Source organism: Equus quagga, chromosome 3 (assembly GCF_021613505.1).
Source record: "Equus quagga isolate Etosha38 chromosome 3, UCLA_HA_Equagga_1.0, whole genome shotgun sequence".
Classification (NCBI taxonomy): domain Eukaryota; kingdom Metazoa; phylum Chordata; class Mammalia; order Perissodactyla; family Equidae; genus Equus; species Equus quagga.
This window is the reverse complement of record NC_060269.1, coordinates 80,553,211-80,579,184: the sequence shown is the minus strand read 5'-3', so window position 1 is coordinate 80,579,184 and position 25,974 is coordinate 80,553,211. Positions and strand designations below refer to the sequence as shown.

Sequence of the window (25,974 nt, the reverse complement as noted above, 5' to 3'; positions counted from 1 at the left end):
TCTAACTGGTCAAGGAAATTTTAAATTTTTCCTTTGAAGTCTAAATTTTATTAGAACATGTCTTGGTGTTGGCCATATAGGTTGATATTCTCAGGTAAATGATATGCTCTTTCAGTATATAGTTTCAAATCTTTATAATTTTCAGGAAATGCTTTTTGACTTAGAGTTTTAATAATTTCTTCCACACCTTTGCTCCGGTTTCCTTCTGTAGTGACTCCTATTATAATTATGTTGGATCTTCTTTGCTTATCTTCAGTTTTTATCGTTTCCTCTTGAAATCTATTTACCTTTCTAGTTTCACTTTTAGTTTTTTCCTCCTTTTCATCTTCTATTTCTCTTAAAGCATTATCTGTTACATTTATTCATCTATGTGCTACATCTAATTTAATCTTCATTTCTAAAGTATTTTTTCTTTTACTTCTCTTTGTTTCTTGAGTTATGTCACCTCTTTCCTGAGATTTTTTTAAACTCTGGTTATGTTGTTCTTCCATGGCATGTACCATTTTAAAGATACTAAGCTTATTTTAAAATTTATTTGTGGTTTTCTGTATGCTTAGGCACTTTTTCTAGTTATTGATATCATTCATTCACTCAATAAATATTACTTCCCACGTACTATGTGCAGACAGACATACTAGCCTGAAGTTGAGCCACACTAGCCAATCAAACTTATTGTTTATGCAGCTAAAAAATTTTTTTTGGATGAAGATTAGCCCTGAGCTAACATCTGTTGCCAATCCTCCTCTTTTTGCTGAGGAAGACTGGCCCTGAGCTAACATCCGTGCCAATGTTCCTCTATTGTATATGTGGGACGCCTGCCTCAGCATGGCTTGTCAAGCGTTGCCATGTCCGCACCCAGGATCCGAATTGGTGAACCCCGGGCCACCAAAATGGAACATGCAAACTTAACTGCTGCACCACCGGGCCAGCCCCAATGCAGCTAAAATTTTGTGGTTGTTTGTTATGCAACAAAACATTGACTAATACACCACATTTATAATTATTAAGTCCTAACTGTATTTAGTCTCAACAGAATACTTTTACAGCATGAATTCTCCATTTTTGAAATCTTCATTTTTGACCATGTCCACTGGATGTATGTCTTTAGAAACATTTTAAGAAAGATATATTTTCAAAGAACTAAAAGTTTGAAATTGTTTTATTTTTCCTTCCATAAATGACTGACCTAGAAAGTTAGTGAGTCACAGTCCTTTCCCTCCAGAGCTTTGTAGATGTTGCATCATTACCTTCTGGCTTTTAGGTTTTGTTTTTTTGTTTGTTTGTTTTTGAGGAAGATTAGCTCTGAGCTAACATCTGCTGCCAATCCTCCTCTTTTTTTTGCTGAGGAAGACTCGCCCTGAGCTAAATCTGTGTCCATGTTCCTCTATGTTATATGTGGGACACCTACCACAGCATGGCTTGCCAAGCGGTGCCATGTCCACACCTGGGATCTGAACTGGCGAATCCCAGGACGCCAAAACAGAACGTGCACACTTAACTGCTGTGCCACCAGGCCAGCCCTTGGGTTTTAGTTTAATGAACAAGTTTTTCACTTATTTTTTTTTGTCTCTTGTAGGCTGCAGGGTCTTTCTGAAAAAACGCTTGCACGACATTTTTTAAATTCTTGAAATTTAAAAAAAAAATTCTTTAGGGCATTTTTTAGTGTACAGTGTCTTTTCATTGCTTCTGTCTTTAATCCAGTGAGCTCTTTCACTTACAAACTAAAGGGAGCTCATGAACATTTTCTATTATATTTCTCATTATATATTCTGTTCATTTTGTGTATGTGTGTATTCTTTGATTATATTAATTCAAAGTTGCTTCTCAACCCTCTGACTGCTATATTTATCATCCCTTTGAATCTCACTGATTTCATCTCTTTGCCTTTTTCCTCTGCATTTTGGGGGAACAGGTGGTTTTCAAATTTTTCTTCCATATTTTTTTCTGCCAGTCTCAGCCTATGAATAAGCAATGTTGGGTTGGATCAGTCTTTGTGGTTCTTATTATGATTGCGAAAAGCCCTCAGCAATAACCACCAGGAAACTTTGAAAAAAAAGATTACTCAAAGGATCTGGAAATCACACAGCACACCTGGGGCCAAACAGCGAGGTCAGGGTAGAGAGAGAGAGTACACAGGCCTGGGGTTCTCCTTTTATTGGGGTCAAGGGTGGGCCCAGAGTTTCATGGGCTCACTCTTTATTGGTGAATTTTACACATAAGAGCCAGAATTTAAAGCGTAAGAAAAAAACCCAAGTGGCCCAAATGGTTAGTTACTGAAATCAATCAAGATAGCTAAAACAAAGGGGCCTCAGTGGAGAGGCAGCCTGGTTCTTTGTCTAGTCATGTGGCTAGCAGTGTGTTTATTTGAGATAGCCATCTTGAAGCGACTGGTTCTGCAATCAAACGTTAAGTCAGGCATTTGCATTACCAAAAAAAACCAAAAACAAAAACAAAAAACAACTGTCAGGGCTTACACTATACATACAAATAATTGAATGTTTATGGTCACTTTCTAAAAAATTTGTTAGGTTTATTGAGCTATAATTTATACTGTATATTATACAGTATAAAATATTGAGTTATAATTTATACTGTATGAGAATTGTCATATTCCACTCTAAGATCCACAGTAAGATTAACCCCTTCTACATCTGTAGTAGTTGCTTAAAATTTGACAAATATATTTAGTCACCACCCTAATCAGTCTATTCTGGGAAAGAGTGAGACAAGCAGAGGACCAAAGACTGAACTTCAGAGAATGACCATATTTAGGGTCAGAAGGAAGAAACCTCAGAGAACTACTTTTCAGTCCCAACGCCTGCTATCATTCTAAGATTTCAGGGTCAATATAGAGAATCCTTTCACTCTTTGTTATGGGCTGAATTGTATTCCCCCCAAAATTTACATGTCAAAGTCCTAACCTCAAGTATCTCAGGATGTGACTGCACTTGGATATAGGCCCTTTGGAGAGGTAATTAAGTTAAAATGTGTCATTAGGGTGGGCCCTAACCCAATATGATAGATGTCCTTCTAAGAAAAGGAAATTTGGACACAGACAAGTACAAAGGGAAAACTATGTAAAGACACAGGGAGAATATGGCCATCTATAAGCTAAGGAAAGAGGCTTAGAGCAGATCCTTCCTTCATGATCCTCAGATAAAACCAATCCTACCAACACTTTGATATCCAACTTCTAGCCTTCAGAGCTGCAAGAAAATAAATTTCTGTTGTGCAAGCCATCCAGTCTATGTTACTTTGTTATACACTCCCTTAAGCTTTTGATCTCCCATCAAGTAAAATCTCAGTCACGTATCATTCAATTCTCCCAGGTCAATGAACACTACAGGACAACCCTACCCTTAGAACTGGGCAAGAATGGTTCCTATATAGGGTGGTTTACAGGGCTCAATCTTGCTCTTTTCCAGCTATGCCCAACCACAAAGGGAAGGAATATGTGGGCCAAGCAGACAAGCTCACTCAAAACTTGCACCTTGACTTTTAGACAATGCTTTAGAGTTCTTGATCCCTGAAATTCTATGCTCACACAGCTCCAAAAAGGCTAAGAGTGACTTTTCCCTAGATCCTTTCTGCTGAGGGCCAACAGTATTTCCAGTATCTATATCCTTAGACCCAACATGTAGCACAAAAAGGCCCCTAGGCCCAAGAGGTGACGAAGCAGTAGGTGGGGGTAGGTTTGCCAAATAAAATACAGAACATCTTGTTAAACTTGAATTTCAGATAGACAACAAATAATTTTCTAGGATGAGTAAGTTCTAGTTATTGCATGGGACATACTTATTCTAAAAAAGTATTTGTTGTTTATCTAAAACTCAAATTCAGCAGAGCATCCTTTTTTTTTTTTTTTTTAACAAATACGGAAACCCTAGGTGGAGTCAGAGTTGGAATTTGAGCTGGGTGTCTATATGCATGAACACAAGGTCCCTAATAGCATCACATGAGTGGGAAAACGGAAGGCACCATACTGAGTGAATGTGTGTCACAGCAGGAATGGCATCCCACTGAGTGATACAGGGAAGGCAAGGTACATCAGCCAACCAGTTCTCCTTGAATCACCCCCACTCTGTCTGACACATAAGAAGTCTAAATTCAACCTGGTTTTCCAGGTCATTTTTAAAATAGGACAATAGAACATATTTTCTTTTTACATTTTGTTAGCTGTATTTATAATGCTTAAATATTTAGACATATGATATGTAGGTCTCCATTTTCACTCTCGCCCTAGCTGTACAAATGTCAAAGGAGTAGGACTGCTGCAGAAAATTACCCTAAATGGTCAACAGTATTATCAACCACATCTAAAAGATGAGGAAACTAAGGCTTACAGAAATTATATATAATTTTCCCAAAGTCATTCAACTAGTGGAATCCATTTTCAATGTTAGATCTGTCTAAATATAAAGCAAATACTCTTGTTTTTATTACATTTATAGCATGATGACTATAGTTAATACTGTATTGCATATTTGAAAGTTGCTAAGAGAGGAGATCTTAAAGCAAATATTCTTCATCGCCAAAAACAATTTACTATTTATAAGTTGATATATCCTTTGGTCATATCATTTAACATGCATGCATAAAACTAGTGCATTTCTTTTTTTTTTTTTTAAAGATTTTATTTTTTCCTTTTTCTCCCCAAAGCCCCCCGGTGCATAGTTGTATATTCTTCATTGTGGGTCCTTCTAGTTGTGGCATGTGGGACGCTGCCTCAGCGTGGTTTGATGAGCAGTGCCATGTCTGCGCCCAGGATTTGAACCAACGAAAACACTGGGCCACCTGCAGTGGAGCGTGGGAACTTAACCACTCGGCCACGGGGCCAGCCCCAAAACTAGTGCATTTCATGGGACATCGGAAATAGATATAATGGAAATTCCAATTGTTCAGGCTTTGATTCTTAATTTCATGGGTCCAGACACTTGATTTTATAAGCATTCCACATTTGATAAAACTGTGGGTTCGTGTTATAATTATACAGTTCAAAACACTGATTTCTAAAACAGAATGCCAATTTAAATTTACAATGACCAATGTATTTGGCAGAATAATGATTTGTATTATTTCGTCTTTAAGGGAAATACCAACTAGAGGATCAAATTACAATTCAGGAAATTGTCTGTTTAGTCTAATGTTAGAACAAAGAATAAATATTCTTAAGATAATATTTCCATCAAGATAGGTGAATTGTCATATTCCACTCTAAGAACAATCCAGCCAACTAGTGGAGAGGCAGTTCATGCGCTTTGAAACTCAACATACCCGGGTTTTTACTCCTTAGTAATAACTACTTAACATCTGCAGGCCTCTGTTTCCTTACTTTGCAAAGACAGGCTTCTTGCAAGTGTTGAGATTATACACGTAAAACACCTAGCACAATATTATTATACAGTCTCTATATTATGTAAAATATTATAGATTACAATATACCAAATATTACATTATATACTTTTATTATGCTATCTATAGTCATTGTGCTATTTATTACCATGCTGTTCAACAACTCTCTAGCTAACCTGGAAAAACAGGCATAAGCGCGCTTCCCAGGCAAAGAGGCGGGTACCAGTTACCAGGACAACAGCGCGCGCCTAGTCACTTTCCGCTCGCGCGTCGCTGGGGAAGAAAAAAGCCTAGGCTGCGTGTTGCGTCATCACTACGCGCTCGTTGGGTTTCTCTGTGCTGTTCTGAAGGTCCCGGCCCGGCTACCGTCGCCTCACGCCAGGAATTATTTTTTTCTTTTCAACCTTTGTTACATCGCACCGAGGCTGCAAGACTGTAAGTACCCTGCGAGAAATGAAAGAGAGCGAGCGAGTGAGCACGAAAGAGATGCCGCCGCACGCTCTCCACCTCTGAGCCTTCCTTGTGTTTTCTTGATCCTATCAGCTTCCTCTCAGCTGGGATCGCGCCGCGTCAACTTCCGGGCGGGTGCCCGCCAGCACGGCCGCCGCCGCTCCCCTTCTTTGGCCCCTTTGTGTCCCCGCAGTGTCGAGGCTCGGGCCCTCGCACGTCCTTTCTCGAGGCAGGGAGCACTGTAGTGCAGGGAGCCTCTCACTGGGCGCGGGCGCGCGGCCCGCAGGGGGGTTAGAGTGGGGAACGTGCCTGCGCGTGCTGGGTAAGAGGAGGTTGCACGAGGGTCAGCTCGTGGTTCGAGGAAGGAGGGGCGGCGGGGGAGGGGGGATGAAGGAGAGTAAAAAGAGCGATGGAAATTTTTAAAAAGAGACCCCTGAGCACCTTCTGATTGTTATGGCCTAACAATGAGGCGCAGCCGTAATAGTCATCCTGAGCCGCTGGCATGTTTGCGGGCTCTTAATTGCCTTGGGAATGAACTGCTATGGCTTTGTATTTTATATTGTTTTCATGCCCTCTTTTTCTCTTTTATTTTTTCCCTGCAGATAGTTCACTTAAAGCTCCCAACCCCCCAAGCTGGTGGTTTCTACCATTATGAATCTTTTCAACCTGGACCGTTTTCGCTTTGAGAAAAGGAGTAAGGTTGAGGAAGCGCCCGAAGCAACCCCTCAGCTCTCCCAGCCTGGCCCTTCTTCACCCATTTCTCTTAGTGCTGAAGAGGAGAATGCCGAAGGGGAAGTTAGCAGGGCAGGCACCCCTGATTCAGATATAACTGAAAAAACAGGTGAGTTACAATGTTGCAAATTGATGTAGCATCAAGAGACATTTCTTAAAAGATGAAAGCCACAAGAGATTCTATTTTTATTCTTGAGGTCATACAAACTGACGCGTTGTCCTTCACCATGCCCCTTTAAATGCAGCTTTTCACTGCCATAGGCACCGTGTTTCTCCAACTGAGCATCCATCCATAGTTGCTTCACTTTGATATGAATGCTTAGAATATGGCCCAGTGATGGAAGTTGAAATCAGAATTTAGGTCATCCTTAGGTCAGAATGGTTGCTACTGGAAGAGAAACTAGGTGATTCAGTCCTGTGATAGACTTTGAGGCTGTTATTGCCAGGTGTTTACATTCATTCCAGTATTCTTCCAGAAAATATTGATCACCTGCTATGAGCTAGACTTTATTCAGGGTGCGTGAAGACAAGCACTATGAACAAATGAAGATTGGATCATTTTCAGATTTGCCATCACTGAACTTCCTGGAGATCGCCAGAGAACGAATGAATGATTGGTATTCTTCATGGTGAATGAATCATTTTTAACCTCTTCACCAGATTCTCATGGACAGTAGGATTTGAGAAGAAGCCAAAAATTAGCATTTCTATTTTAGTCTATGTTGTCCGAACAAGTTAACAATTAGATTATATTTGTATTTGAACTCTTACTATGTTCTAGGCATAGTGCTGAGTGCTTCACATTCTCTCATTTTATTTGCGCAACAATCCTGCAAGGTGTTATTTCCGTATTTTGCAGAAATGAGACCCAGGGAGGTTAAGTTGTTAGGAAGCTGGTAGAAACGAAATTAAAATCGAAGCGGTCCAATTCCTGAGCATAACCTTTTACTCATTTACATTATATAGTTTATTATAAGAGGTGAGAGGGATAGTAGAAGCTTTACTTTAATGTTTATTTCAGTAATACTTTTTTTTTAAATGCAAAACTAAATATTTCACAAGCAGCTTTTAAATTAACCTGGCCCTGACAAGATTGATAATGTATATATCTTCACCCTTGGTGTCCCTGTTTTGTTTGGTAAATTCTGCTTAAATGTAACGGTGATGGCAGAGTCGCTGCAAGTTAACAATAGAATAACGTTTTAAAATACTCTGGTGTAATTGGAATATGGTGGAATGATTGGGTAGGTTGGATTAAGTGAGAGTTAGGAGTCCAATTTGGAAAGGCTTTGTTTGTCTAAAGAGTTTTGAGCTTGTCTGGATTTTCTGGGGAACCTCTGAAGGATTTTAAGCACAGGAGTGACATCCCTTTGTTTGTTCTTTCAACAGATATTTGATTTGCATATAACATGTTGTAGTTAATGTCTAAACATCCGTGCTCTTTAATATTTTAACAGTAAATATTTTAATTGTTTCTTATGTAGTTAGAGAGGACAGGGAAGGTTAGAGTGTAGGCATGGGGTTTTGAGTCCTTAAAAGTCTCTGCTGGCGCCGGCCCAGTGGCACAGCAGTTGAGTTTGCGTACTCTGCCTTGGCAGTCCGGGGGTTGCTGGTTTGAATCCCGGGTGCGGACATGGCACCGCTTATCAAGCCATGCTGTGGCAGGCATCCCACATATAAAACAGAGGAAGATGGGCACAGATGTTACCTCAGGGCCTATCTTCCTCAGCAAAAAGAAGAGGATTGGTAGCAGATGTTGGCTCAGGGCTAATCTTCCTCAAAACAAAGATAGTCTCTGCTGCTGCTTTTTTAGTTAAAGGGAACATTGGACAAGTCACTTAAAATCTGAGGTCCACAATTTTTTCATCTTTAAAATAAAAGTACTTTGTAAACTGGAATTCAATGGAATATTTTAGTTATTTATCAATATTAGTAATATGAAATTCTTAATTGCCTTTTCTAGTCAAAAGATGTTTTTCTGCCTTTTTCTGTCTGAAGAGACTTCACTCATTTTCTCTTTATTGGGACTTTTTCTTTTCATACATAAATTCCTCTTAGAAACTGAGATTGCCTTTAGGAATCACATGGTGAGTCTTGATGACACTGGGAAATATGAAAATTAAGTGTGTTCTGGGATTGGTGAGAATTCATCCTATTAGGAATCGAGAGCTTTGCTTTAAGAAAAGATTAGTGTGAATGATACTGAATTTTAGAAATTTGAAAACTAAGGCTAAGTTTAGACTTTATGGGCTCTAGGAGCCATTAAAGGCTTTAGATAAAGGAGTAAAATGATGAAAGAAAGTTGTTTTGTAAATTCAGTCTAGCAGTTGTGAGTACTGTACATTATAGAGAGTAGGGCTTGAAGGGTTAGGAATCGTTTAGGAAGCTCTTAGAATCCAAACTTTATGATCGTGGTAGAAATGAAGAAGAACGAGATGTGAGAGATTTCTAAGTGAGAAAGGGCAAGGTTTTACAGCAAGATTCTTGGTAGGAATGAGATAAAATGAATGTTAAGAATTTTAGCTTAGATAATTGAAAAAAAAAAAGAGTTCTCTACATCAGAATAGGTATGAAGTACCCATCTTAAGTTATTGGGCACGCATTTAAAAGTGCAAATAGGAATCAAAGGTCCTGCCCCCAATTTAGCTGTTGGAGTAGACCAAAGGCAACTTCCCTTAACATGAGGGAGGGCCTGCTGAATTGAGTGTTGTGCCTTGGGCTATGGAGAGGATAAGATGCTGAAGTTGGATTTAAGATCAGGACTGCATATGGAGATTGGGAATCATCAGTGGCATACAGATAATGACTTGACTTCCTTTATCATCGTGTAACTTAGTCTGCCATTGTGGGATAATGCTATATTTGTTTATTTACAATAGTGTTAGTCTCTAAGTCAGCTTATAGGATGAAAATTGTATACAGTTAAGATTACCTGTAATCACTCTTTTTCAGCTTATCCTGTTATTTCACCTAATATGAGTTAATATTTTATTTATTACCATCCTCTTTCAGTTACTGTGCCACAGATACACTGTTCCTTGAATAGGCCAAGCACAGTCCGATCTTTCCTTCTTCCCATTTGCTCTTTGCCTGCAAGACCCTTTTTGCTGGTATTTGCATATGACTCAGCTTCTTTCAGTAGGGCTTGGTGAAATGTTACCTTTTTTAGAAGGCCTTCACTTGATCACTTTCTCTGAGGTAGCAACTCCCTCCCCCCTCCCCAGTTTTACTCTACTGTATTTTTCTGTATAATTTATTACTACGTAACATTAGATTATATATTTGTCTCCCCTCTTATTAGAATATAGTCATGCATTGCTTAATGACGGGATCACTTCTGAGAAATTCATTGTTAGGTGATTTTGTCATTGTGGGAACATCATAGAGTGTACTTATACAAATCTAGATGGTATAGCCTACTACATTCCTAGGCCATATGGCGCTAATTTTATGGGACCATCGTCATATGTGTGATCTGTCATTGACCAAAACATTGTTATGCAGCACATGACTAAGATCCATGAGAGCAGAGATCTTGTCTGTCTTGTTCACCTGTTCATCTCCGTTGCTCAGAACAGTGAGTGGCATGTAGTAGGCCCCCAGTTCACTGAGAATGTGTTGAAGAAAGGAACATGGGGGGCCCACCCAGTGCTGCAGGGTTAAGTTTGCACATTGTACTTTGGCGGCCTGGGGTTCACCACTTGGGATCCCAGGTGTGGACCTGCACACTGCTCATCAAGCCATGCTGTGGTAGGCGTCCCACATATAAAGTGGAGGAAGATGGGCACAGATGTTAGCTCAGGGCAAGTCTTCCTCAGCACAAAGAGTAGGCTTGGCAGCAGATGTTCGCTCAGGGCTAATCTTTCTCAAAATAAATAAATAAAATATTTTTTAAAAAAAGGGAGTATTGGATGATAAATGGGTGATATTTATACTTTGTATATATTTTTTAAATATCCCTCTTTCTCTTTATGATCTCAAAATAGTCCCTTAGCCATCAGACATTCTTCATCCATGGATGCTTTAAACTACTTTTGATAGAGGACAGGCTCCTTTAATCCAGTCTTTGGATGTGAGGGCATACACTTTACGTTCATTGCAGTATTCCTTCAAAAAATATTGATCACTTACTATGAGCTAGACTTTTTTCAAGGTATGTGAAACAACCACTGTGAACAAATGGAGATCAGATCGCATTATTTTGCCACCACTTGACTTTCTGGAGATCTCCTTCTCTTCCCTTCTCCCCCCTCAGGTTTATTTCACTCTCACAATGCCCAGAGTTATCAATAGTTATTACTTACAGTTTATTTCTCTTTTTTCTTTGACTTTTTTGGGAGTGTAGTGGGTTTGGAGGGAGTAAAGCAGTGGCAGATGAGTGTGAAAGGAGAGAGCCTACTATGTTTTATGCATAAGGGATAAAAATGTGAACAAAGCGTGATCCTCAAGGAGCACCAGGAGGAAGGAGCATGTAAATTTATATAGTTAAAATAGTGTACAATATGATAACTCACATAGAGAGGAAGATAGCAAGCATTGTAGGGTCACAGTCAAATTCACAAATGATTAAATTATATCTATTCTTCCTGGGGAGGATCAGGAAAAGTCATAGAGAGATGATTTTGAGTGGACCCTAAACAATGAATCATTGCTTCTTCGGTGAACAAGGGATGAAAAATATGTTGCTTTGAAGAGTCTGTGGTGTGTGTATGGGAAAGGAGAGGTTATCTATGGAAGAGGAGATTTGGGGCAATATAGATGAAGCTGAAAAATAGAAATGTAAACTGCTGGGTTGTGAGGGGCCAGGGAGGATGGACTTTATTTGGTACACTCTATAGAGCATTTCAGTGTGGGAAAACCATTAATGAAGCTGTTGTATTAATTGAAGCCTAAAGGTAGGAAATGACAGCAGGGATGACAGAGGAGGCAATTTAGGAAAGTTTTAAGTGACATGTGTTGGATGGTGTTTGATGATCAGTTAAATGTGGAGGATTTAAAGAGAACTCACATGTCTTTTCTTGGACAGCTGAGTGATTGGCACTATCAACTGAATTAGGCAAGTAGGATTAGGAGGATATTAAAATATGTTGCATTTGATACCTCTCATATTTCAGTAGCAAGGTCTAGTAAAGGGTTGAACGTTAGAGTTTGGAGCTCAGAGAGTGGTCGAAACCTGAGAAATCAACTTTGGAATCATCTTTGTGGTAGTGAACAAAAACTGTCCGAAGCAAGGTGTGTATTAAGAAGCATCAACATTTAGTGATGGACAAAGGAAGGGAAACCAATGAAAGATATAAAGGATGCTTAGAATAGTCAGAGAAAATGATAATACCCTGGAAGCTAAAGAAAGAAAGTTTCCAGTTTGGTGTATTATGAACAGTTTCAAACTCTGTAGAGAAGTCAAGTTGGATGGGGACTGATCAGAGACCCCTTTCCTTGGAAATTATGTTACTGTTGACCTTTAACAGACAGTTTCAGTAGAAAGGTAAGGAGGTGAAGACTACTCTTTCAAGAAGGAAAGAGAGAAACGGCTTGACTGGGAAGGAATGTCAAGAAAAGATGTTTCAGGATTGTTGAAAATTGAGCATGTTTGTTGACCAAGGGAAAGAAGCTAGTGGAGAAGAAAAGGGTGCAGGGAGAAGAGGCATCTGAAGAGAGGCATCAAGAGTATGGGAATGGGAGCCCAGCCGCACTGTTTGACCTTGCAAAGGAGCAGAGACACATTTTCCCTGGGGGAAAGTGAAAGACAAAAATCGATAGGTTCGTAGATCATTTAGAGGTTAGAATGGAGGAAAGTTTTAGTTTATGCTTGATGACTTTCTTTTCTTGGTGAAATAGATCGTCCTCTAAAGTCATTGCCGTTTTAATGTGGTTGCCATGTTGAACGTTAGATTTTTAATTAGTGAGAGAAGGAATTGAAAATCATACCACTTATCAAAAAAATTTCCAGAGCGCTGTCTGCCACATAAAGGTTGTATGCTCTTCAGTAAGACATCAGTGTTTTGGGACTTCACTTCCTTTGTCTAGATGTTCTCTGAAGTCCCTGCAAAGAATAAATGGCTATGATCCTTTGAATGCTGAAGCCGAATGTATCATTTTGGTGTCGATTCTATAACCACCACGAGATACTCAGTCCTTTTTAGGTGTGTGTGGCCAAAATGTGAATCATCGCTATATGTTTAGATAGTCACTCTAGCGTCTTAATGTCTGCTAGTGTTAGTTAAAAAGCAGTACTTGCTAAAAGGGTCACTGTTGAATTGTTTTAATAGAAAGTACAATGAGTACTCATGCTTAAGTAAAAATCTTAAGCACATTTTAAATGTACATCTTTTGTCTGTTTTCCTTCTCTACCTTTTTACTTTCCATGCTTAGCTATTGTTTTCTTCAAAATAAAATGTTATATAAAAATTAAATGATACAGTGTGTAATCAAGAGAGAATCTTCTGTAATGCTTGTTTAGTTTTGGTGTTTATTCTTTCACATTTTTTTCTGCCTGTTTATATTTCAGATTTTTATGTTTATTTTTAAACTAAATAGCATTATATTAACATACGTATTGTAATGCAACTTGCTGTTAAAGAATAGATTTTTTTTTTGTTACACTTTCCATGTCAGTCCATATAAAATATACTATACTTCAATTTTTTGAAATGACTACAGAGCATCGTCTTATATAGATGTATTGTAATTCATATAGTTTCCTATTAATGGACATTGGTTGATTTGGGTTTTTTCTTCATGTTTTTGCTATCAAGAATGCCGTGGTGACCATCATTTTACACAGATTTGTGCATATGTACAATCTGTGGGAAAATTCCTGGAAATGGAATTGTCAGATTAGAGGGAGTCTAAGTAATATTTTAGTAATTGCCAAATCACCATACACAAACGTTTTATCGGTTTGCACCAGACTACAGCTTGGTTTTCAGATGTCTACTTTTTCATAACAGGCCAAAATATTGAGAACTTTTTAAATATTAGGCTAATAAGCAATTAAGTTGCTTTATTTTTTTATTTTTAAGGTTATGTATATTTTCATAAATATATTAGCCATTTGAATTTTTTTTGTGTTCCTTTGTTTTTTTCTTTTTCTGAGAAATAATTTGTAAGTCTTTTTATTGTTTTAATTCTCTGTTGTTCATGATAAAGAAATTTTACACTTTTATGTGATCAATTTGTTCATCCTTTTCTTTAAGCTTCTGGGTTTTAGATCCTGATCAGACAGGCATTCCCTACTACCACATTATAGATAAATTCATTCATATTTTCTTCTAGCACATCTGTGTTAATTATATTTTTAATTGTAGTAAAGTATACGTAACATAAAATTTACCTTCCTAACTATTTTTAAGTGTACATCTCAAGGAGTGTTAACTCCATTCACATTGTTGTACAACCAATCTTCAGAACTCTTTTCATCCTGCAAAAACTGAAACTCTCCCCATTAAACAATTCCCTCCTACCCCCAGCTTCTGGCAGCCACCCGTATGCTTTCTCTATGAATTTGACTGCTCTAGGTATGTCATGAAAGTGGAATCATACAGGATTTGTCTTTTTGTGATTGGCCTATTTCACTTTACATAGTGTCATCAAGGTTCACCCATGTTATAACATGTATCTAAATTTCATTACTTTTTAAGGCTGAAAAATATTCCATTGTATGTATATCTACATTTTGTTGATCCCTTCATCCATGGATGGACACTTGGATTGCTTCCACCTTTTGGCTATTGTGAATAATGCTGCTGTGAACATGAGTGTACAAAAATTTCTTCAAGACCCTGCTTTCAGTTCTTTGGGATATATACCCAGAAATGGAATTGCTGGATCATGTAAGAAATCACATGTTTCCATAGCAGCCACACCATTTTACCTTCCCACCAACAGTGTACAAGGGTTCCAGTTTCTCCACAGCCTTGCCAACACTTATTTTCTGTTGGGTTTGGTTTGTTTTTAGAGGGGTGGTTTTGTTGTTGTTTTTGGTTTTGGTTTTTTACTTATTTTTTTGAGGAAGATTAGCCCTGAGCCTAACATCTGCTGCCAGTCCTCCTCTTTTTTGCTGAGGAAGACTAGCCCCGAGCTAACATCTGTGCTCATCTTCCTCTACTTTATGTGTGAGATGTCTGCCAGAGCATGGCTTGACTCGCAGTACGTAGATCCACACCCAGGATCTGAACTGGCGAACCCTGGGCCACTGAAGCAGAATGTGCGAACTTAACCACTGTGCCACTGGGCCAGCCGCATACATTTCTTTCTTTTTTTTTTTCCTTAGTACTTTTTGGTAAGGAAGATTGGCCCTGAGCTAACATCCACTGCCAATCCTCCTCTTTTGTTTTTTCTTGCCCCAAAGCCCCGGTATATAGCTGGATATCCTAGTTGCAGGTCATTCTAGTTCTTTTATGTGGGGTGCTGCCACAGCACAGCTTGATGAGTGGTGCATAGGTCCATGCCCAGGATCTGAAACGGCGGACCCCGGGCCACCAAAGCAGAGCATGTGAACTTAACCACTCAGCCACTGGACCGGCCCCTGTTTGGGTTTTTTTGATAGCCAAACTAATGGATGTGAGTTGGTTTTTGTGTTGATTTTTTTAACCTTAAATTTCATCTGGAATTTATTTTGTTATAAGGACTAAAGGGTGATACTAGTTTTCTCTTTTGCTCAGTATCACTTACTAATCAGTTGTCCCAGAACCATTTATGGACAAATCCTTTTTCTTACATTTGAAACGTCATCATTATAGTCTAAATTCCCATGTATGTTTGTATCTGTGGGCCATTAATTTGTTTCTGTAATCTTACATTAGTTTACCACATTATTTCAAATCTTGTGTAGTGTTATGATATATGATGTTTTATAGATTTTGATTTGTTTTTTGTTGTTTTTTTCTTGCTCTTTGACCTGAAAGTTCAAAGAAGTGGTTTCTAAGTTTTCCTTTCTTTTTTGAATTTCCAGGTATCTGAAATTTTGTGTCAATGTTTTTATTAAAATTTACTTCTACTTTCAGTGTTCTGTGACCAGAGAATGTGGTCTGTCATATTTCTTCTTTGGTGAATTTACTGATATTTTATTTGTGGCCTAATACACAATTAATTTCTGTGACAGTTCTGAGAGTACTTGGAAGAAAAGACGTAATCTAAGTATAGATTTAATTATATGCCAAATAATAGATGAGTTTTATTATTTATATATTTTTCAAACTGTGGATCACAAACAATGTCATAAAGTCAGTTTCTTGGGTCCTGACTAAATACATGTAACTGTTTTTTAATTGAGTAGAATAAGTAGAAAATTATCAAAGTATCACTTACAGTAAAACTTATGAAACTTTTGTTTCAGTTATATGTGTCTAACAGTCAGTGTTGAGGGTCATAATCTATATTGCATCTGTTACAGTGGGTCTTGATCAAAAATGTTTGAAAAACACTGTTCCATCCTGGCCTGGTGGCACAGCAGTTAAGTTTGCATGCTCTGCTTTGGCAGCCTGGGGTTCACCAGTTCAGATCCCAGGGGCAGACCTATGCACTACTTTCGAGCCATGCTGTGGCAGGCGTCTCATATATAAAATAGAGGAAGATGGGCACAGATGTTAGCTCAGGGCCAGTCTTCCTCAGCAAACAGAGTAGGATTGGTGGCAGATGTTAGCTCAGGGCTAGTCTTCCTCAAAAAACAGTTAAAAAAAAGTACTGTTCTATATCTTAATTATTTTTGTGCACTGTTATCTATTACAAGCTTAGAGAAGAGAGTTAAAGCCTCATATTTGTGTCTGTTGACTTTTTGCCTTATATATCCTGCAGTGTTTATACATTTCATTATTGCAATGCAGTTGTGACATATGTCAGTTATATTTTTATTGTGAATATAAATTATCTTATTAAAAAATACCACTCAGGTTTGACATTTTTGCCTTGTCCAATCTTAGAAGCATGACTTTATTTTTTCCTTTACATTTTCTCTGTTTATCTTTTCTTTTGGCTTAAACCTGAAATGTTTCTTCATGCTCAGTTCTCATTTCATCTTAGAGTGATGTGTTAGAAACTACTCTTTGAATTTCTTTGTTCTTCTTCTCCCCAAAGACCCCATGGCCTGATGAGTGGTGCCATGTCCACGCCCAGGATCCAAACCAGTGAAACCCTGGGCCACCAAAGCGCAGCACACGAGCTTAACCACTTGGCCACGGGCCAGCCCCTCTTTGATCTTGTATTCAATGTATTCTTTGTTTTTTTCTAGAGCTTTCATCAGAGAGTTTAATTTATCTAATATGTTACAGGTACTTACCTCTCTACTATGACATTCAAATTAAGATTGTCCAGATTTTATAATCTATTTTTTGGTAATAACCCTTTTAAGAAGGCAAATATAGGGGCTGCCTCTGTGGCTTAGAGGTTGGGTTTGGTTCAGAGGCTCGAGTTCACAAATTTGAATCTCAGGCATGGACCTATACCACTAGTCAACCATGCTGGGGCAATGACCTGCGTATAAAATAGAGGAAGATTGGCATAGATATTAACTCAGGGACAATATTCTTCAAGCAAAAAAAAAAAGAGGAAGATTGGTGATGAGGTTAGCACAGGGCAAATCTTCCTCACCAAAAATTTTAAAAAAAAGCAAATATGTGATGTGTTTTATTTGATAGAGGAAATGCTTTGAAAGTCAGTTGCCATGTTAGAGATGTGAGCTATGTAGAGCAATACACAATTGGAATATCAAAAGTGTCAGGGGCTGACCCGGTGGCGCAGCAGTTAACTTCACGCATTATGCTTCTCGGCAGCCCGGGGTTCGCTGGTTCGGATCCCGGGTGCAGACATGGCACCGCTTGGCAAGCCATGCTGTGGTAGGCATCCCACATATAAAAAGTAGAGGAAGATGGGCATGATGTTAGCTCGGTGCCAGGCTTCCTCAGCAAAAAGAGGAGGACTGGCAGTAGTTAGCTCAGGGCTAATCTTCCTCCAAAAAAAAAAAAAGTGTCACACTTCCATAAATCTGCAGGACAGTTGTAAAGATATATGTGTTTTCATTTTACATTGTGAGATCACCTTTATGTATGGATTATCAAATTGATTTAGACTATTTCCACGTGAACTCATAATCTCCCAGGAGTGATTTTTTGTCTGTGTTTTGAGTGGTCCTTGATCTTGGACCACTTAGAAAAGTGAAATCGGCGATAGGCTTAAATGCTTCTTTTGTTTCTTGGTAGAGTTAGATATGAGAATGGGTACAATCATACTGAAAAAATTGGGGATATACAGTTGTTTTCTGTTGTGCATTCTACTAATGAGAAAGTTCATTTGGAATTTCTCCCTGGGACCTTGGAACCTTCTTGCATATGCTGATGATGTAGGTTTCCATTACCTTTGGTAATGAGAAAATATCATCTTCTGTCTTTAAAACATGATAGCCTTTTTTGTTTTTATATGAAAGGACAGGCTGTTTTTCCGCATGTTCCTTTAGCATTTTGTTTATTCCTCTCTCATGGCACAAATTATGTCTCATAACATAGTTATTTGTGCACATGGCTACTTAGCTCCTATTACTAGTTTCTTTAGGGCAAGTTGAACTATAACTCTTTTTTTCTTTAATATCCCCTACCTCCTGGTACGGTGTCTTAAACACAGAAGGCATTCAGCAAATATCAGAACTGAATAGTAGCCAGTGTCTTCATAATTATTTCTGCTTTTCACCATTCTTTCCCTCATTTTTGTATTTTGCTTTTTTGTTTCCTGTCCTCCTTTGCTCTGCTGCTTAAAAGTGCTTCTTTGCTTTGGGTCAAAAAGCATCATTGCATCAGGGATATCTTTTTGGCCGTTGCTCTTAGCTATTTTTGCTGTTGCTTACTTCTAAAAATAGTGCAAACAAATCTAAGCATTCAGCACTATTCTAATTGTAGATTATTGACTATATTGGGAAGTTGATATTTTATATAAACAAGCTTTTACTGTGTCCCATCAGTTTTCAAAGTGTAGTCTCTGAACCTTTGCGGTCCCTAAGACCTAAAAGTGGGTCCACAAGACCAAAATTTTTCATAATAATATAAGACGTTACTTGCCCTTTCTGGTGTGTTGGTATTTGCACTGATGGTGCAGAAGCAGTGGTCGGTAAAATGGCTGATGCCCTAGCACAAATCAAGGCTAAGGCTCCAAACTGTTCCAGTAATCATTGTATTCTTAAAATTTTTTAAATGCCAGTTTCACCTAAGAATGTTCTTGATCAAACAGTAAAAACTGTTAAGTTTATTAAATCTCAACTTCTCAGTAGGCACCTTTTTAATATTTTGTGAAACAAAATGTGAACTACACTTTGCTGCATGCTGAAGTACAAGGCTTATCTCTGGGGAAAGCATTTGAGCAGTTGCTTTGAGTTTTGAACCGAGCTTGTCTTTTTTTTCACAGAACACCATTTTTACCTAAAGAATGACTGACAAACTACAGTTATGCAGACTTAGATCTTTAGCAGACATTTTCTCAAAAATAAGCAGTGATATCAAGGAAAACAAATGACAGTATTTATTGCAAGAGATAAAATTCCAATTTTCAGAGGAAAGTTTGGATTTTGAAAAACTGTTGTTCACGACTGTGAATTTGACAATCTCCAGATATTTAGAGATCAGTGGTGATATTAATGAATGTAGTTTTTGATAAGATACCGTGAAATGTGTCAACATTTAGAAGATCTGCATTAATCAGTGAGTGAGCCAATATTTTCCAAATGACCAATGCACATAGAGTTACAAAATAATGCATGGGTTAAAAGTCCATTAAAGTGCAAGATGGACACTGGGTTTTAATGAAACAGAATGCAAAAGCTTATTCATATGGTTTCAGATGACGCATTGAAACTAACATTTAAAACCTACCACCTGTCAAATTTGGGTTTAGTATCAAAGAAGAGTAATGTAAAAAGGCTTTGAAAGTACTCCTCCCTTCCCTAACTATATAACTGTGGGAGGCACGATTTTCTTCATTAACCTGACAAAAACAGTATACTGAAACAGATTAATTGCAGACACAGAAATGAGAATCTGGCAAGCTTCTATTTAAACCAGAGATTTTCACAAATGTAAAACAATACCATTCTTCTCACCAAAATTTGGGGAGTGAGAGGAGGGGATATGGTTTTCTTGAAAATATTTGTGTTAGTATGTCGAGTTTGTTTAGTAAATGTTTATTTTCTCAGTTTCTATTTTCTAATATGATAAATTTCATAGATATAACCAAAAGCTCCTTAGGGCCCTCAATTTTTTTTTTGGTCAGGAACATTGGCCCTAAGCTAACACCTGTTGCCAATCCTACTCTTTTTGCTTCAGGAAGCTTGTTGCCAAGCTAACATCTGTGCCATTCTTCCTCTGCGTGGCTTGATGAGCAGTGTGTAGGTCTGTGCCCGGGATCTGAACCTGTGAACCCAGGGCCGCCAAAGCAGAGCTTGCAAACTTAACCACTACCCCACAGGGCCTGTCCCTGGGCCCGTCAGTTTTTAAGAGTGAAGGGGTCCTGAGTTTGAGAAATGCTGCTGTTTTACAACCTTCCCTCATCCCTGTATCACCAAACCGCCACTTCTGTTCGTCACCTGCCCGTCAGGCTGTGCGGATGCCACTTGTTTCAGTGCAGTATGCGTGTTGAGTGTGTATATTTTCATGATATATATCCAGTAAAAGCTTGAAGTAATTGAGTGCATGAGGGAGAGTAAGCCACACTCTTTTTTCTGTCTTAACGAAGCGTAGTAAATCTTTTGTTTCAAAAATTGGTATGTCTTGGCCACATATTTTTGTACTATGATCTGTATAAAATGGAATAAAATCAAAGAAAAGATGAATGTATAATCAAGTTGAAGAAATGCTAGTTCTCAGAATACTCTCACTAATAGAATTTTTAGACCCTCAAGCAGTTAGGCATTTGAGTGGCTGGTTTTGAAAAGATTGTTCTTCATTTTGAATAAAGAGATTTTTTTGAGAAAAGTGGACAATCGAAATTATTTTGCCATAAGCCCTTTTAAAACAGAAAGCAAGACACTATTGTCAAACTGTTCAAATGATATGCATTAACTTTAGCTCAAATTTTTAATACAGTAAAGATCTAAATTTTTAATTTTATGTGTGATTTGTGATATGTCAGGAATGCTTTGTAAAAGCAGAGTTCATAGTATCTTTATACTTATTTTACAGGAGTTGGACTCTAATTTTATTACTTTACATAATTATCAGAATTTGTAATTGCCTTCATATTTATGTCAGTTAACATAGCTGTGATGTGTTGCAACACAGAGTTTTTCACCCAGGACACACTACATTTATAAAATTCTTTATTGGAAAAAAACATGATTTGCTTTTCAGTGGTGTTGCTAGGACTTCATTGTAGGAAGTAAAGGAATGTTGTTTTAGTGTTCTCGAGGCAAATGGTTATGTAGGCCTTGGTTAGTGTTGTTTACAAATATAGCTCATGAACCCCATAATAATGATTGCTGTTGTTTCGTGACAGTTAATTGGGGGGGGGCCAAGAGTTTTAGAGTGTAAGGATTTAGACTTTGCACTTGGATTTCAGATCTACTGCTTTCTCCTGTATGACTTTGAACAAGTTGCTTTCTATAAACCTTAGTTTATCTATAAAAATGTAATATAATGTGTGCCCTTGGGTTTATTGTGAGGATTAAAAATGTTTGTGTTTCACTTGAGGACTAAAAAGTAGTTAACGGTAGCTATTGTTCTTTAAATTGACCCCTTTGAACTGAAGATTCCATGTGGTCATTGCCTTTTTTTTTTTTTAAAGATTTTTAATTTTTCCTTTTTCTCCCCAACAACCCCCCCCCAACAACCCCCCCCAACAACCCCCCTCCCCAGTACATAGTTGCACATCTTAGTTGTGGGTCCTTCTAGTTGTGGCATGTGGGATGCTGCCTCAGCATTGCCTGATGAGTGGTGCCATGTCCGCGCCCAGGATTTGAACCGACGAAACACTGGGCCACCTGCAGTAGAGCGCACGAACTTAACCACTCGGCCACGGGGCCGGCCCCTGGTCATTGCCTTTTAAAGTGTTCAGTAGACCAGGGCTCTGACTGCTTTTACTTCAGTATGAGTTCCTTAAATCTGATCTCTCTCCTCGAATTTATAAGGGAGGATAAGTTTGGAACTCAGCCCTTGGAGAGAGGAGACCTTGGTAGAATATGGACACAGACAGATGATGCCAACATTATTAGTTGTGAGGGGTGCCATAACTAAATACCACAGAATGGGTGGCATAAACAACTGGCCTGCTTTTTTCCCACGGGTCTGGAGGTTAGCATTCCAAGATCAAGGTGTTGGCAGGTTTGGTTTCTTCCGAGTCCTCTCTTCTTGGCTTGCAGATGGCCACCTCACTGTGTCCTCACATGGCTTTCCTCCATGCACACACATCCTTGGTGTCTCTCTCTTCTTATGAGGACATCAGTCATATTGGATTAGGGTCCCGCCCTAATGGTCTTATTTTAACTTAATCACCTTTGAAGGCCCTATCTCCAGATAGAGTACATTTTGAGGTACTAGGGGTTGGAACTTCAACACAGGAATTTTGGAGGGGACATAATTCAGCCCATAACACCAGCGTTTGCATGAGAACTAATGTTTATTGGATGCTGGCCATCTGCCAATTACTGAACTAAATGCTTAGTGTATATCATCTGATTTTATGAGCACATTAGCCCTGTGATTATTAGCATATCTGCTTCATGGGTGAGGACAGAGACTAGATTAAGTAACTTGGCTAAGAGACACGACTGAAATTGAACTCTTTGGGGCTCTAGTGTTCATGTTCTCTTAGGCAAGAACTGGATACTAGGAAATATAAGCATAGAGAGAAAAGGTTTAGAATATGAAACGCAAACCTCTGTTTTGCAGTTTCCACTAAGGTCTTGCTAGTAAGTAATCTGTGAAATAGAAAGTCGTTTAACACCAGCCCTGGTTGACTTAATTTTTTCTTTAAAAAGCAGTAGGAATTTTTGGTTTTAGAATGGGAACAGTGAATAAAGTTAAAGATTTTTAGCACATGATTATAATTATCAAAAACAAATTTTTCTTTTCAAATTGCTCAAAATGCCTTTTTTCTTTTTCTTTTGCAGAAGATTCTAGTGTTCCAGAAACTCCAGAAAATGAGAGAAAAGCAAGTATATCATATTTAAAGAATCAAAGAGGAATCCAGTATATTGATTTGTCTTCTGATAGTGAAGATGTTATTTCCCCAAATTGCTCTAGTACAGTTCAAGAGAAAAAATTCAACAGAGACACAGTGATTATAGTGTAAGCAGCTTAATGGATTCACTATATTTGCATGTGTAAGAGTTGTTTCGGAAAGAGTTATTTAATATGAAATATTTTGGTGACTTCCCCTTTTCTTTTTTTTGCCTTTTCCTTACTGCATCTTGGTTCTTTTTCCCTAACTTGGAGATGTAGAGAGGTACTGGGTATGTGTTTGTGTGTTTTTCTGGATAACAGTGATTTTCAATAAAAAGTTTAGTGAGAACAGATACTTGTGTTTTTTTAGCCCTCTATAGATAGGGAAATTATTTTAACAAGTATATTTGCTCACCTATAACTGCTTTATGATTTGCTCTTGAGTCCCAGAGTCAGATCATTTTAACATTTTTTGGGCACATTCTCTGAGCTAGCATGGAGCTTGTATTATGGTCAGGTAGAAAGACAATAAACAAGTGAAAAATGCAGTAGGTCAAATAATAAATATTATCGGCGAAAGGGAAGGGAAATTCAGGGTTCAGGGCCATGGGTAAGGGCATGGTTTTAAAGAGCACTGTTGGAAAAGGCTTCGTTGAGAAGACGATGCTTGAGCAAAGACCTGAAGCGGGTGAGTAAGTGAACCATCTGGATATGGTCGGGGAGGGGTGGTATTCTGCATTGGGAATCGTCTGTTTAAGGACCAAGAAGTCATATTAGGCCTGGTATTCTTGAGGAAAGTTGGGGGACAAATGATAGAGAGTGAAGGACATGAGGCCACAAGGTAAGGAGTAGGGTCGAGGAGGGCCGTAATCATGTTAAGCCCACGGGCTGTTTGACTTGTATTCTAAATGAGGTGGGAAGCTAATGGAACATATTGAGCAGAGGTGTCAAATGATCTGACTTAGGAGTTTAAAAGGTCTTTGAGGCCGTAGGGGAGCAGTAGTAGAAGCATGGATACTGTTGTTGTAACCCAGGCAAGAAATGATGGAGGCTTAGACCAGGCTAGTGCCTATGGAAGCGATAAGAAGTGGTTAGATTCTGGATACACTTTGAAGGTAGAACAGAGAGGATTTATTGATGGATTTCATATGGGGTGGGAGAGAAAGGAGTCAAGGATGACCCTAAGATTTTTGGCCTGAGTAACTGGAAGGATGGAGTCACCATTAACTGAGATAAGGAATACCGTTTTGGGTGTGGTGCGGGATGAAAGAAAGAGCAGTTGGGTCTTGAACAAAGCTGTGATTGAGAAGACTTAGACGTCTAAGCGGAGGTGTCAGGTGGGGAGTTGGATTTGGGACTTTTGCGTTCTGGGGAGAGGTGTAGCTTACATATCTAAATTTAGGAGCTGTGAGAATATAGATTTGATATTTAAAGTCTTATGATTAGATGAAATCACTAAGTGACACTAGTGTAGCTGGAAAAGAGAACATCTCTTGGTTTAAGGACTTAAGCCAGAGGACCCCTGGATTTTAGGAATGGGGAGATGAGAAGAAACCTATAGAAGGTTCTAAGAAGGAGTAGTCATTGAGGTAAAAGTCAGAAGATTGTGTGATCAGGAGCTAAGTGAAGAAAGTGTCGCAAGTAGTGAGACATTGAGACTCCCACTGCTAAGGGGAGGATTTGCTCTTCCAATGAACTTCTTTGTGTCATCTAAAATAAAAAATAAACCTCACTCTAAAATAAAAAATGGTGGAGATCCTGTGTGGGTAATCCTAAGGAAAGTTGAGGTATTAGGACCCCAGTTTTTGTATTTTATTTTTAAAAAAATTTAAACTTACAGAAAAGATGCAAAAATAAGGTAATCAGCTCTCACAGTTCTTTCAAAAAGATTCACTTGTAGTTAATATTTCCCCACATTTGCTTGTAACCTTCTTCGTAATTAAGAGTTAGAATTATTACTGAATCCTTTGCCTCTAATAATTTCACATTTATCTTCTAACAAGGTCATTCTCTTAGATAACAGAAGTAGCATTTCAGATTCAGGAATACCAATTAACGTTGGTACAGTACTATTATCTATTAGAAAGTTCACACTTAAATTTTACCAGTTATCCCAAGAGTGTTCTTCGTGGTAGTACTACTAAAGTTCTGGTTTGTAAATAAGAAATGTACCCTAGAATGTAAATCAAGAGACTGATTCCGTCACCAAGAAAGCCTTGTAATGGAAACAAAATCAGCTGAACTAAGCAATGTGCTTAGTAATGTAGTTGTTTTACATTCTGATTTGAGTTCCTTATCTTGTCGCAGGTAGATTAACAAACATTTTGAGTTTGCAGACTAGCAGTCAGTCCACGGACCGTGCTTCAGTTACTGCTTTATAGTAATTTGTTTTCCCTGGCATCACAATGTTGGATTTAGTTTGTCGTATCTCTTCAGACTCATTTAATCTGAAACAGTTTCTCAGCATTTTTTTGTTTATCTTGATATTGGCCTTTGAACGTTAACAGGCCAGTTTTTTTTAGCGTGTCTCTCAATTTATACGTACCTGATGTTTTTTCGTAATTGAATTTAGATTAAGTGGCAGGAATACTACATAATGATTTTGTGTCCTTCTCACTGTGTCGTGTTAGGATGCACACTCATATCAATTTGTCCCATTATCGGTGAAGTAAACTTTAACCATTCAGAAACCTGTTCCTATAAAGTTACCATTTTCCTCTTTGTAATGATTACACTGTGGGGAGAAACATTGAGACTGGGTAATAATCCTTTTCCCTAGCGGACTTTCACTCAGTAGTTTTAAATCAGTTATTACAATGATAGTTGCAAAATGGTGGTATTCCAACTAGCATTCTAGAACTTATGCTTTAATTATTTGGTATTCTACAGAGTTTTCTCTTTTCTTCCTATTTAGTCATATATTTATATAGTATAGTAAATATAAAAATGGGATTCATAGATGCTTATTTGTTCAATGGATTATAATCCATTACTATCATTAATTCATTTTGATGCTCAAATTGCTCAGTTTTGGCAAGCAAGGGCCCCTTCAAGCAGGCTCTGGTTTTGAGAGTGTCCTATGATTTTTTGAGCCTTTCCCTTCTGGCACAAGATGTTCCAGACTAGTACTTTGCCTATCCTAGCCTGAAATTAGAATTAGCCGTTTCTCCAAGTAGCACTGGTTCCTCTTAGTAGGGAGTGGTATTTGAAAATCTGGGGACTAGCTGTGTTCTTTCTTTGCTCTTGGGTGAGGCAGGGGTTATGTCACTGCCCTTTAAGCAGAATGGGCTAGGAAATAAGAGAGACG

At 38.3% G+C, this 25,974-nt stretch overlaps 1 protein-coding gene across 3 annotated transcripts in view; it reads left to right on the top strand.

The window, feature by feature from the left end:
* The first annotated feature begins 5,653 nt into the window (after positions 1 to 5,653).
* The window catches only part of SMARCAD1 (SWI/SNF-related, matrix-associated actin-dependent regulator of chromatin, subfamily a, containing DEAD/H box 1), a 79,281-nt gene continuing 58,960 nt past the window's right edge, over positions 5,654 to 25,974 (top strand). The window contains exons 1-3 of one of the 3 annotated variants that reach the window (XM_046656835.1): positions 5,654 to 5,787; positions 6,405 to 6,643; positions 22,616 to 22,793. In XM_046656835.1, coding sequence (XP_046512791.1) covers positions 6,454 to 6,643; positions 22,616 to 22,793 — 368 coding nt within the window. In that variant the 5' untranslated portion in view covers positions 5,654 to 5,787; positions 6,405 to 6,453. Of the gene's footprint in view, positions 5,788 to 5,961; positions 6,125 to 6,404; positions 6,644 to 22,615; positions 22,794 to 25,974 lie in introns of those variants that run through there. The other 2 variants (XM_046656836.1, XM_046656834.1) reach the window with 2 other exon arrangements.